The 12,337-nt window shown below is 47.1% G+C and overlaps 1 protein-coding gene and 2 pseudogenes across 1 annotated transcript; all 3 read right to left on the reverse strand.

Annotated features, from left to right (window-relative positions):
- Window positions 1–1,863: 1,863 nt before the first annotated feature.
- On the reverse strand, window positions 1,864–4,874 carry LOC102710546 (annotated as a pseudogene).
- A 2,744-nt stretch (window positions 4,875–7,618) lies between these two features.
- Window positions 7,619–8,907, reverse strand: LOC102710834. The gene is made up of 3 exons (XM_006664238.1): window positions 8,818–8,907; window positions 8,101–8,385; window positions 7,619–8,011 (listed from the first exon to the last, which is right to left on the reverse strand). Exons 1-3 carry the CDS (start codon window positions 8,905–8,907, stop codon window positions 7,619–7,621), a joined length of 768 nt encoding a protein of 255 aa, XP_006664301.1.
- A 1,077-nt stretch (window positions 8,908–9,984) lies between these two features.
- On the reverse strand, window positions 9,985–11,502 carry LOC102711117 (annotated as a pseudogene).
- Between the last annotated feature and the right edge of the window lie 835 nt (window positions 11,503–12,337).

Consider the following 12,337-nt stretch of genomic DNA (forward strand, 5'->3'; position numbering starts at 1 on the left):
ACTCATACTCCGCTTGCAGGATGCACCTAATAGTTAAAAATTAACTGGACACAAGCGAAAAATATTACATGATGTTTGTGTGTCAGTTAAAATTTAACTGTATGTTATAGCTAGATGATGCACTTATGCTTACTGTCTGTGTGTTCTTTCGTAAATTTTTAACTGCACTTAATGTGAATGTCTACGTTGAAAAACAATAAGTTAAAAATTAACTCAAGTTGATTTAGGCTATTGGTGTGCTCGATGGTTGGTGTGTTTTAGTAAAATTTTAACTCAAATCGATATATGCGGTGTGTTGTTTAAAAAGTTAAAATTTAACTAGGGCTGTGGAGGTGGGGGGAACGATGGACAGTGTGTGGGGTCGGGGATACTGATATTGTATTATTACGTAGTGCTCAAAGCGTTGTATAGTGTATATATATATATATATATATAGACACACATTTTCATCATTTGATAATTTATATAAGCATAAGAAGTCTTATAATATAAAATGGATATAGTAAGATGTACAGGTAATATGCTGATATTTCTTAGAGCCAAATTCATTAACTGTTTGATGTATTGAGAACGATGTATCTTAACTTTTGCTGCGTATAAAGAACCAGAACTTCACACATTACAACATCGATGGTTTTTTTTAGCCAAATTGATTATGAACTCCTTTTCTAATAATGTAATTTAGTGGATAGCTCGGATTTGGTTACAAAATCACAAATTACATTTGTGTTGTCATGAAAATCTGCAAACATGTATGTAAGAGTACACTAAATCACAACTCACCTTATAGAAGGCAAAATGGTTGCTTGGCCCAGGCATGACTAGGCCCGACGTGATATTGGTCAGGCAAGGTCATGCCTGTTCACGGTCTAGACCAATAGCCCAAGCATGACCCCAACCAGACTCGAGCCGTGCCGGGCTGGTCCGAAGGCATGACAACCCATCATGCTTTTCTATAGAATAAATCTATTTTCCTACTTCATCTCTTTGGGCCATGTCTTACCTAGCTGAAAAAGTCTATTTTGCCTCTCTCTTCTCTTTGGGCCATGCCATATATGGTCAAATTAAGTCTATTTTGGGTCATACAACTATTTTTTCCCTACTCATTGGACCGTGTCGTACCGGGCCGCCCACCAAACCAAGGCATCGTCCCAAGGATGGCCAACTGGCTAGTTGGGCTGGCACGGGCCCGACATCAGTTGTGCCATGTCGTGCTTGTATGGTCGAATTAAGTCTATTTTGGGTCATACAACTATTTTTTTCCCTACTCATTGGACCGTGTCGTACCGGGCCGCCCACCAGACTAAGGCATCGTCCTGGTTGGGTCGGCACGGGCCCGATATCAGTCGTGCCATGTCGTGTTTGGGCCGGGCAGAATGTCTGTGCCGTGTGTGAGGCCATCGGGCCTTAGGCCTTCCGGCCATATATAACTCACGTTTTGTTCAATGGCCTCATCGAATAGAATCACAACTTATGCAGACTAAAGAAAACTTAGAATAAACACAAGGAAAAATAGGTAAACCAATGAAACTGTACACTATGCAGCTCATTTTGTAGTGAAAGAGCATGTAACCTAGTGGTTGCAGTGATCTGTGTAGCGCCCAAGGTCCTGAATTCAAGTCTTCAGATTGGGTTATTTGAGAGGCTAAGTTCCTTGCTTAGACTAGTTCCCGAATAAAATAAAAAAAAATAGTTGCATATATCTAGTTGGACATAGAGGTCGGGCAAAAATACCCTTCACTAGAAAATGTAGCTCATTTTGTTCAAATTCCTCATTTCCAAAGTACTATACAGAGCTAGTAACTTGTAATCAAACGGATCTGAATAGCAAATTAAACTTAATCTACAAACTGGAAAAAAGAACTAAATATACTCGCGTGTGCACTCAAGCGCTGCTAGATGTTGCTCCGTGGCGCTTAATGTGGGGAGCTTCACACGTGAATCGGATGCGGCAGAGAAGACTATGGTTGGAATGACATCTCCATCGAGGCGTAGCTTGTAGAGCTTGTAGAGACAGTCCTCGAGCTCCATCATGGCGCCACGGTGGTTCTGCCACGCACCGTAACACACTGTCATGTCTAATCACATCACAAGTTACTTGTGACTAGTAGTAAGGGACACGAAAAATGAGATGGTACCTGGTTGAAGAGGTGTGGGAGCCGATGGCGCAGTGGAGGATGCCATGGAGCAGCGTCCGCGTGGGCTTCTCGGCGGTGTACAAGAGCTCCTCCACCACGTCATGGCATGCGTGGAAGTCCCCGCCGTTGACTAGCGCTACCGCCGTGTCGAAGCCACCAGTAACTTATGGCGAATACTCCTCCTCTTCTTCTTCGTGGGCAGAGTTGTCATAGCCGGAGTCACCTTGCACGGTGAGCAAGCAACGGTAGCACTGGAGGTTGGGCGACGCTGCTGTTGCTGTAGCAGTGGTGGGTGGGCACAGTGCAAGAGACCGTCCACCGCCAGCAACAGTTTCCTCGGTGTGGTGGCTGAGCGCAGCTGCGGCAGAATAAGGCACGAGGAGGGTGCCACCGCCGACGCCATGTGTGCAGAAGGAAGCTACCTACAAGAGATTGGTCTGCCTGCACTGCAATGCAAATGTGTGACGTACGTGTCCACTCCACGAAAAAAAAGCAGAGGTCGAGATTGACTCATGCATGCATGAGCAATCAATGGAGTGAGGGAGTCAAAGTGTCAAACAAAAATATCTTCTGTACTAACTACATATAGGGCCAAGCAACCTTCGGGGTTTCCCATGGGCTTGGCCTCCTTACAAAAATGGGCTGCTTCCTCAGAGACGGAAATGGACAGGCCCAAATACATGGGCCTTATATTTGGCCTGCACACACCAACCAACATGGTCCTGCGTTGTGCAGTGCCGCTGCCAATCTCTTCCCACGTCTCCATCCTACCAACTGCTGAAAATTTCCTACCTCGTGCATCGGCGGCATCGATGCGATTTGATCCCCAAGCTCCCTCGCTAGGGTTCCTTCACATTCATCTCCCTCCCATTCCATCCCATTCTTCTAGGTTACCAGATCGATCTAGCGTCGAGGGAGGAGGACACCGATGCCGCAGCTCTCGTGGCGCCACCACACGCTGCTGCAGGCAAAACTCTACCAGGGGCCCCTCGCGGAGCACAACTTCCACGCCCTCTTCGCCGCCATCTCCGGTGGCAAGAACCCTGGTATGTATGCTTCTGCCTGCTCCACTTGCTGCTACTTTATTTTTCTCCTGTTGTTCCCACTCCTTGCTCCCATTACTCGCACCACACGTGTTCGACGTATTGTCCCTCTAGGAAGCATAGTTTCAGCCTCAGGTGTGTGAATTTGCCTAAGTGGTTTCCAATCACTTATGTTCCCTATACAGGCTTGCAGCCACTGACCAAATACTCTCAACGATACACTCCTCAAGATCAACAAGGAGCTCTCATACTTGCAGTTTGAGTTACGAGCATGCATACACCAGTATGACGCTACAATGTATTATGAAGTGGTCAACAACACTGTTGATGAAGAATCAAAGCTTGGATCAAAGTATTACTGTGTCACATATTGCGTTTCACAAGGGATTGGTATGCAATCACTTTGCTTTCTGTTGTCTAGCTAAATCTAGCATTTGATATATTCATTTAACTGTATCAACAAGGGTTCTTGGCAGTTGGAAGCAATAGTTCATGAAGCTGGAAATGATGGGAGCATAACAAATATCGACGCTCTTAACACGTGGATTGATAACCAGGTTTAGTGTAACAATCATTCTGGGAGCTTTTGTTTCTGTTTGAGCAAAGCTTTACACGTTTACTGCTGCAAACTTTTATGATGCTGCGACAAATGAAAGAATTATTTAGTTTTCTACTCCCTAGGTCATAATTGCAGATGGTTCACAACCACATGACAATCAATTTTATTTTGTTAATTCCTTACTGTACAGAGCTAGTAACATGTAATCAAATGGATCCGAATAGCAAAATAAACTTGATTTCTACAAACAGAAAAAATAACTAAATATACTCGCGTGTGCACTGAAACACTACTAGATGTTGCTCCGTGGCGCTCAATGTTGGGAGTTACACGCGTGAATTGGATGCGGCAGAGAAGACTATGCTTGGAACATCATCTCCATCTGCTTGTAGTTGCAGGCGGTAGAGCTGCTGCCCCTTGGCGAAGTTGCCAAGCAACTGGTAGGAGCTCGTAGAGCCATCCATGGTTAGGCAGAGATCACCGATGCATGCCATGAGCTCCATGTGTGTGCAGCATATGAAGTTGAGCGCCACGGCGACCTCCTCCTGGAAGCGATAGAAGTGGATCATGGTGCTGTCGTCGTTGTTGTCGAGGCGCAGCTTGCGTAGCTTGCAGAGGCCTTCCCCGAGCTCCATAATGGCGCCACGTGGTTCTGCCGTGCACCATAACACACTGTCATGTCTAATCACATTGCAAGGTACTTGCGATTAGTATTAAGGCACACGAAAAACGAGACGGTACCTGGTTGAAGAGGTGATCGAAGTCGACGGTGCACTAGAGGAGGCCATGGAGCAGCGTCCACGTGGGCTCCTCGGTGGTGTACCAGAGCTCCTCCACCACGTCGTGGCACGTGTGGAAGTCCCCGCTGCTCACCGCCGTCTCGAAGCCACCAGTAACTTTGGGTGAAGACTCCTCTTCTTCTTCTTTGGCAGGGTTGTTGTAGTCGTAGTCAGCCCGCGCGGTGAGCAGGCGGCAGTGGCACCAGAGGTCTGAGTGATGCTGCCGTTGCTGCAGCAGTGGTGGGTTGGCACGGTGTAAGAGATCGTCCGCCGTTGGCAACAGTTTCCTCTGTGTGGTGGCCGAGCACAGCTGCGACAGAAGAAGGCGCGAGGAGGGTGCCACCACCGGCACCATCGATGCAGAAGGAAGCTGCATGTAAGAGATTGGTCTATCCGCGCTGCAACACAAATGTGTGACATACGTGTCCACTCCACGAAAAAAAGTAGATGTCGAGATCGATTCATGCATGTAGAACCAATCAATGGAGCGAGGGAGTCAAAGTGTCAAAACAAAAATATCTATTGTACTAGCTACACTACAGGCCCATGAAACATTTCAAGTTTCCCATGGGCCTGACCTCCTAACAAAAATGGGTTGTTTCCTCAGCGACAGAAATGAATGGGCCCCAATACATATGCCTTATATTTGACCTGCACACACCAACCAACATGGTCCTACACTGCGCCGCTGCTAATCTCTTCCCATGTCTCCTTCTCGACAACCGTTGAAAATTTGTCCACCTCACACAACGGTGGCATCAATTTGATTTGATCCCCAAGCTCCTTCGTTTTTGCTCTTGCTAGGGTTCCTTTCCTTTCATCTCCCTCCCATTCCATCCCATTCTTCTAGGTTACTAGATCGATCTAGTGTCGAGGGAGGGGGACAGCGATGCCACCACACGCTGCTGCAGGTCCTGCTCTCCCGCGGGCCCCTCTCGGAGTACGACTTCCATGCCCTCTTCGCCGCCATCTCTGGCGGTAGGAACCCTGGTATGTATGCTTGTGCCTGCTCCACTTGCTGCTACTTTATTTTTCTCCCATTGTTCCTAGTCCTTGCTCGCATTACTCGCACCATAGGTGTTCAACGTATTGCCTCCCTAGGAAGCATAGTTTCGGCCTCAGGTGTGTGAATTTGCCTAACCGGTTTCCAATCACTTATGTTCCCTATACTGGAATATCATATTGTATTGTTCGAGGAGGAGAGATGGGTAACAGAGACCTAGCTAGGGCAATAGCACTTGCCGATTCGTATTCCATAGTCACTGTAGGGACGTCATTGGTCATGGTCAATTCTTCGAGGGCACAGGCCGCTGTGGCCACTACAGAAGAGGCTGAGGCACCCATGTCAGCATTCTGGCCATCCACGGCCGCTGGCGCGTCTAGGGCAAAGAACGCGGCGAGGAAAGAGGCAGACACAGCCATGGGAGAGGAGGGGCGGGGCGTGCGTGTCGGCTGACTCGCTATCCATGGCCGTCCGCGCGTCGTGAGGAGGATCAAGCGGCGGCGGTAGATGTGGTGTTTTCTCTTTTTTTTAATCGGGGTAGAAGCAACGTACGTCCTGGTGATGTCCGCGGGGTGCCTGGTGAAGCGCCTCGTGAGCGGCACGAGGGCGTGCTTGTAGATAGGCAGCAGGGTGACGATGTTGACGTTGATGGCGAACTGCAGCATAGCGAGCGGCACGACGAGGCCCCGGCCAACGTGGCGGCCCAACGTCTTCCGCGGTGATGATGGCGAACAGTATGCTCGTCACCCAGATTGGAAGCAGCTTGAAGAGGAAGCAGTACTCGATGTGCTTGTCAGATGAGAAAACGAAAACGCCCTCTTCGTCCACACGTTCTTCGTCCAGGCGTGCGCACCGGCGACGGATTTCTCAATGCATTGCATGTGTGTTTTTTTAATCGAAAAGAAGGGAAGCAATACGTAATATACGTATAGATTAGATTTAGAAGAGAAGGGTAAAGATATCTTTTCAGGTTCCAAATACAGCAAAAGGAGATGAAAAAATATAGGAAATACATAAAATTGCAATGAAATCAATTATCCTATGTTTGGAGTCCTAGTTTTACAAAGTCCATATTTCAAATGGCAGAACTACGAAGCGCGATGTTTAGAGTCCCAAATAACCAAATTTCTCCTAACGAGCAACTCTTCAAGGATGCACTCCTCAAGACTAAATTCTGACATTTTGGTTATTTTGAAAAACTTATTTTATAAATAGACTCCTAAAAAAACTTATTGTACAAATGGACCTTTTCGACCACGCCAATATCATTGGCATCGTTGTTGCATAGGACGGCGCCAATGACATTGGTGCTGTCCTCTCGCCACATGAACATAACATTATCACTTGGAGAATGGCACCAATATCATTGGCGCCGTCCTATACAACGCCGATGACGTTGGTGCGGTCAAAAAGAACCATTTGTGCAATAAGTATTTTAAGAGGTCTATTTGTAAAATAAAATTTTTAAAACAAAATGACAATATTCCAGCTCCTCAAGATCAACAAGGAGCTCTCATACTTGCAGTTTCAAATGCGGCATGCATGCATACACTAGTATGACGGTACAGTGTATTATGGAGGGGTTAACAACATTGTTGATGAAGAATCAAAGCTTGGATCAAAGTATTCCGTGCCATAGATTGAGTTTTACAAGGGATTGGTATGCAATCACTTTGCATATTGTTATCTAGCTTAATCTAGCATTTGATATATTCATTCAACTATATCAACAATGGTGCTTGGCAGTTGGAAGCAATAGTTCATGAAGCTGGAAATGATGGGAGCATAACGAATATTGACACTCTTAATGCACGGATTGATAACCAGGTATAGTGTAACAATCATTCTAGAAGTTTTTATTTCTGTTTGAGCAAAGCTTTACACGTTTATTGCTACAAACTTTTCTGATGGTGCGACAAATGAAAGAATTATTTGGTTTTCTGCTCCCTAGGTCGTAATTGCAGATGGTTCAATCACATGACAATCAATTTCATTTTGTTAATTCCTCATTTCCACATTACTACACAGAGCTAGTAACAAGTAATCAAATGGATTCGTATAAATAATTAAACTTGATCTACCAACAGAAAAAAGAACTAAATATACTCGCATGTGCATTGAAGCGCTGCTAGATGTTGCTTCGTGGCACTCAATGTAGGGAGCTTCACGCGTGAATCGGATGCGGCAGAGAAGACTATGCTTGGAATGCCATCTCTATCTGCTTGTACCAGCAAGCGGTAGAGCTGCTGCCCCTTGGCGAAGTTGCCAAGCAGCTGGTAGGAGCTCGCAGAGCCATCCATGGTTAGGCAGAGATCACTTGTGCATGTCGTGAGCTCTTTCTGTGTGCGGCAGATGAAGTTGAGCGCCACGGCGACCTCCACCAGGAAGCGACACAAGTGGATCATGGTGGTGTCATCGTCGTCATCGAAGCGCAGCTTGTGGAGCTTGCAGAGGCCTTCCCTAAGCCCGATAATGGCGCCACGGTGGTTCTGCCATGCATCATAGCGCGCTGTCATGTCTAATCACTTCGCAAATTACTTGTGATTAGTATTAAGGCACATGGAAAACAAGACGGTACATGGTCAAAGAGGTAATGAAAGCCGACGACGCACCGGAGATGGCCATGGAGCAGCGTCCGCGTGGGTTTCTCGGCGGTGTACAAGAGGTCCTCCACTACCTCGTGGCATGTGTGGAAGTCCCCGCCATTGAACAACGCCACCGTCGTGTCGAAGCCACCAGTAACTTCCGGTGAAGACTCCTCCTCTTCTTCTTCGTGGGTAGAGTTGTCGTAGTCATAGTCACCCTGCACGGTGAGTAGGTGGTGGCGGCACCGGAGGTCAGGGCGACGTTGTTGTTGCAGCAGCTATGGTGGGTTGGCACGAGGCAAGAGACCATCCGCCGCTGGCAACAGTTTCCTCTATGTGGTGGCGAAGCGCAGTGCAGCAGAAGAAGGCACGAGTAGGGCGCCACTGCCAGCGCCATCGGTGCAGAAGGAAGCTGCCTGCAAGAGATTGGTCTGTCCATACTGCAACGCAAATGTGTGACGTATGTGTCCACTCCATGAAAAAAGCAGATGTCGAGATCGATTCATGCATGCACAACTAATCAATGGAGCGATAGAGTCAAAGTGTCAAAACAAAAATATCTTTTGTACTAACTACACTACAGACCCATGCAACATTTCGAGTTTCCCATGGGCCTGGCCTCCTAACAAAAATGGGTTGCTTTCACAGCGATGGAAATGGTCGGGCCCAAATACATGGGCCTTATATTTGGCCTGCACACACCAACCAACATGGTCCTGCACTGCGCCGCTGCCAATCTCTTCCCGTGTCTCCTTCCCACCAACTGCCGAAAATTTGTCCACCTCACGCTGTAGCGGCATCGATTTGATTTGATCCCGAAGCTCCCTCGCTTCTGCTCTTGCTAGGGTTCCTTCCCTTTCATCTCCCTCACATTCCATCCCATTCTTCTAGGTTACCAGATCGATCCAACATCGAGGGAGGGGGACAGCGATGCCGCTACTCCCGTGGCGCCACCACACGCTGCTGTAGGCGCTACTCTCCTACGGGCCCCTCTCAGAGTGCGACTTCCACGCCATGTTCACCGCCATCTCTAGCGGCAAGAACCGTGGTATGTATGCTTCTACCTGCTCCACTTGCTGCTACTTTATTTTTCTCCTGTTGTTCCCACTCCTTGCTCCCATTACTCGCACCACAGGTGTTTGACGTATTGCCTCTCTAGGAAGCATAGTTTCGGCCTCAGGTGTGTGAATTTGACTAACTTTCCAATCACTTATGTTCCCTATACAGGCTTGCAGCCACTAACCAAATACTCTTCAACGATACACTCCTCAAGATCAACAAGGAGCTCTCATACTTGTAGTTTGAAATACGAGCATGCATGCATACACCAGTATGACAGTACAGTGTATTATGGAGGGGTCAACAACGTTGTTGATGAAGAATCAAAGCTTGGATCAAAGTATTTCATGCCACACATTGTGTTTTACAAGGGATTGGTATACAATCACTTTGCATATTGTTATCTAACTTAATCTAGCATTTGATATATTCATTTAACTGTATCAACAATGGTGCTTGGCAGTTGGAAGCAATAGTTCATGAAGCTAGAAACGATGGGAGCATAAGGAATATTGACACTCTTAACGCACCGATTGATAACCACCAGGTTTAGTGTAGCAATCATTCTGGAAGCTTTTGTTTCTGTTTGAGCAAAGCTTTACACGTTTATTGCTACAAACTTTTATGATGCTGCGACAAATGAAAGAATTATTTTGGTTTCTGCTCTGTAGGTCATAATTGCAGATGGTTCACAGTCACATGACAATCAATTTCATTTTGTTAATTCCTCATTTCCAAAGTACTACACAGAGCTAGTAACATGTAATCAAATGGATCCGTATAGTAAATTAAACTTGATCTACAAATAGAAAAAAGAACTAAATATACTCGCGTGTGCACTGAAGTGTTGCTAGATGTTGCTCTGTGGTGCTCAATGTAGGGAGCTTCACGCGTGAATCGAATGCGGCGGAGAAGACTATGCTTGGAATGCCATCTCCATATGCTTGCAACTGCTGGCGGTAGAGCCGCTGCCCCTTGGTGAAGATGCCAAGCAGCTAGTAGGAGCTCTCGGAGCCATCCATGGTTAGGCAGAGATCACCGGTGCATGCCGCGAGCTCCTTCTGTGTGCGACAGATGAAGTTGAGCGTCCCAGCGACCTCCTCCAGGAAGCGACAGAAGTGGATCATGGTGTTGTCGTCGTCGTCGAGGCATAGCTTGCAGAGCTCGCAAAGGCCTTCCCTGTTCTCCATAATGGCACCACGGTGGTTCTGTTGTGCAACGTAGCACACCGTCATGTCTAATCACATCGCAAGTTACTTGTGATTAGTATTAAGGCACATGGAAAACAAGATGGTACCTGGTTGAAAAGGTTATGAAAGCTGACAGCGCACTAGAGGAGGCCATGGAGCAGCGTCCGCGTGGGCTCCTCGACGGTGTACAAGAGCTCCTCTGCCACATCATGGCACGTGTGGAAGTCCACACCGTTGAACAGCACCATCGCCGTGTCGAAGCCACCTGTAACTTTCGGTGAAGACTCCCCCTCTTCTTCTTCGTGGGCAGAGTTGACATAGTCATAGTCACCCTGCACGGTAAGCAGGTGATGGCTACACTGGAGGTCGGGGTGACGTTGTTGTTGCTGCAGCAGTGGTAGGTTGGCATGGTGCAAGAGACCATCCGCCACCGGCAATAGTTTCCTCTATGTGGTGGCCAAGCGTAGCTGCGACAGAAGAAGGCACGAGGAGGGCGCCATCACCGGAGCCATCGGTGCAGAAGGAAGTTGCCTGCAAGAGATTGGTCTGTCCACACTGCAATGCAAATGTGTGGCGTACATGTCCACTCCACAAAAAAGCAGATTTCGAGAACAATTCATGCATGCACAACCAATCAATGGAGCGAGGGAGTCAAAGTGTCAAAACAAAAATATCTTTTATACTAACTACAGTACATGCCCATGCAACATTTCGAGTTTCCCATGGGCCTGGCCTCCTAACAAAAATGGGCGGCTTCCTCAGCAACGGAAATGGACGGGCCCAAATACATGGGCCTTATATTTGGCCTGCACACGCCAACCAACATGATCCTGCGCTGCGCTGCATCGCTGCCAATCTCTTCCCGCGTCCCCTTTCCGCCAACCGTCAAAAATTTCCCTATCTCGCACAGTGGCAGCATTTATTCGATTTGATCCCAAGCTCCCTCGCTTCTACTCTTGCCAGGGTTCCATCCCTTTCATCTCCCTCTCATTCCGTCTCATTCTTCTAGGTTACCAGATCAATCCAGCCTCGAGTGAGGGGGAGAGCGATGCAGCCGCTCTCGTGGCGCCACCACACGCTGCTGCAGGTGTTGCTCTCCCGTGGGCCCCTCTTGTAGCACGACTTCCACGCCCTCTTTGCCGCCATCTCCGGCGGCAAGAACTGGCATGTATGCTTCTGCCTGCTCCACTTGCTGCTACTTTATTTTTCTCCTGTTGTTTCCACTCCTTGCTCCCATTACTCGCACCACACGTGTTCGACGTATTGTCCCTCTAGGAAGCATAGTTTCAGCCTCAAGTGTGTGAATTTGCCTAAGTGGTTTCCAATCACTTATGTTCCCTGTACTGGCTTGCATCCACTAACCAGCAACTCCTCAACGATACACTCCTCAAGATCAACAAGGAGCTCTCATACTTGCAGCAGTTACATGCATGCATACACCAGTATGACGATACAATGTATTACGGAGTGGTCAACAACATTGTTGATGAAGAATCAAAGCTTGGATCAAAGTATTTCGTGCTGCAGATTGCGTTCTACAAGGGATCGGTTATGCAATCTCTTTGCTTTTTGTATCTAGCTCAATCTAATATCCGATATGTTCATCCAACTGTATCAACAATGGTTCTAGGTAGTTGGAAGCAATAGTTCATGAAGCTGGAAATGATGGGAGCATAACGAATATCAACGCTCTTAACACACGGATTGATAACCAGGTTTAGTGTAGCAATCATTATGGTAGCTTTTGTTTCTGTTTGAGCAAAGTTTCACATGTTTACTATTGCAATCTTTTATGATGTTGTGACAAATGAAAGGGATTATTTGCTTTTCGGCTCCCTAGGTTGTAATTGCAGATGGTCACAGTCACATGACAGTCAATCTCATTTTGTTAATTCCTCATTTCCAAAGTACTGTACAGAGCTAGTAACTTGTAATCAAACGGATCCGAATAGCATATAAACTTGATCTAAAAACAGAGAAC

This window comes from Oryza brachyantha, chromosome 12 (assembly GCF_000231095.2).
Source record: "Oryza brachyantha chromosome 12, ObraRS2, whole genome shotgun sequence".
NCBI classification, from domain to species: Eukaryota; Viridiplantae; Streptophyta; class Magnoliopsida; order Poales; family Poaceae; genus Oryza; species Oryza brachyantha.

Coding starts and splice junctions, on each gene's coding strand:
- LOC102710834 (XM_006664238.1), bottom strand. CDS start 8,907: ATGCCGCTACAGCGTGAGGTGGACAAATTTTCGGCAGTTGGTGGGAAG. Junction 8,386..8,817: donor GCGGCGCAGTGCAGGACCAT/GTTGGTTGGTGT, acceptor AACCCACCATAG/CTGCTGCAACAACAACGTCG. Junction 8,012..8,100: donor TTCATTACCTCTTTGACCAT/GTACCGTCTTGT, acceptor GATGCATGGCAG/AACCACCGTGGCGCCATTAT.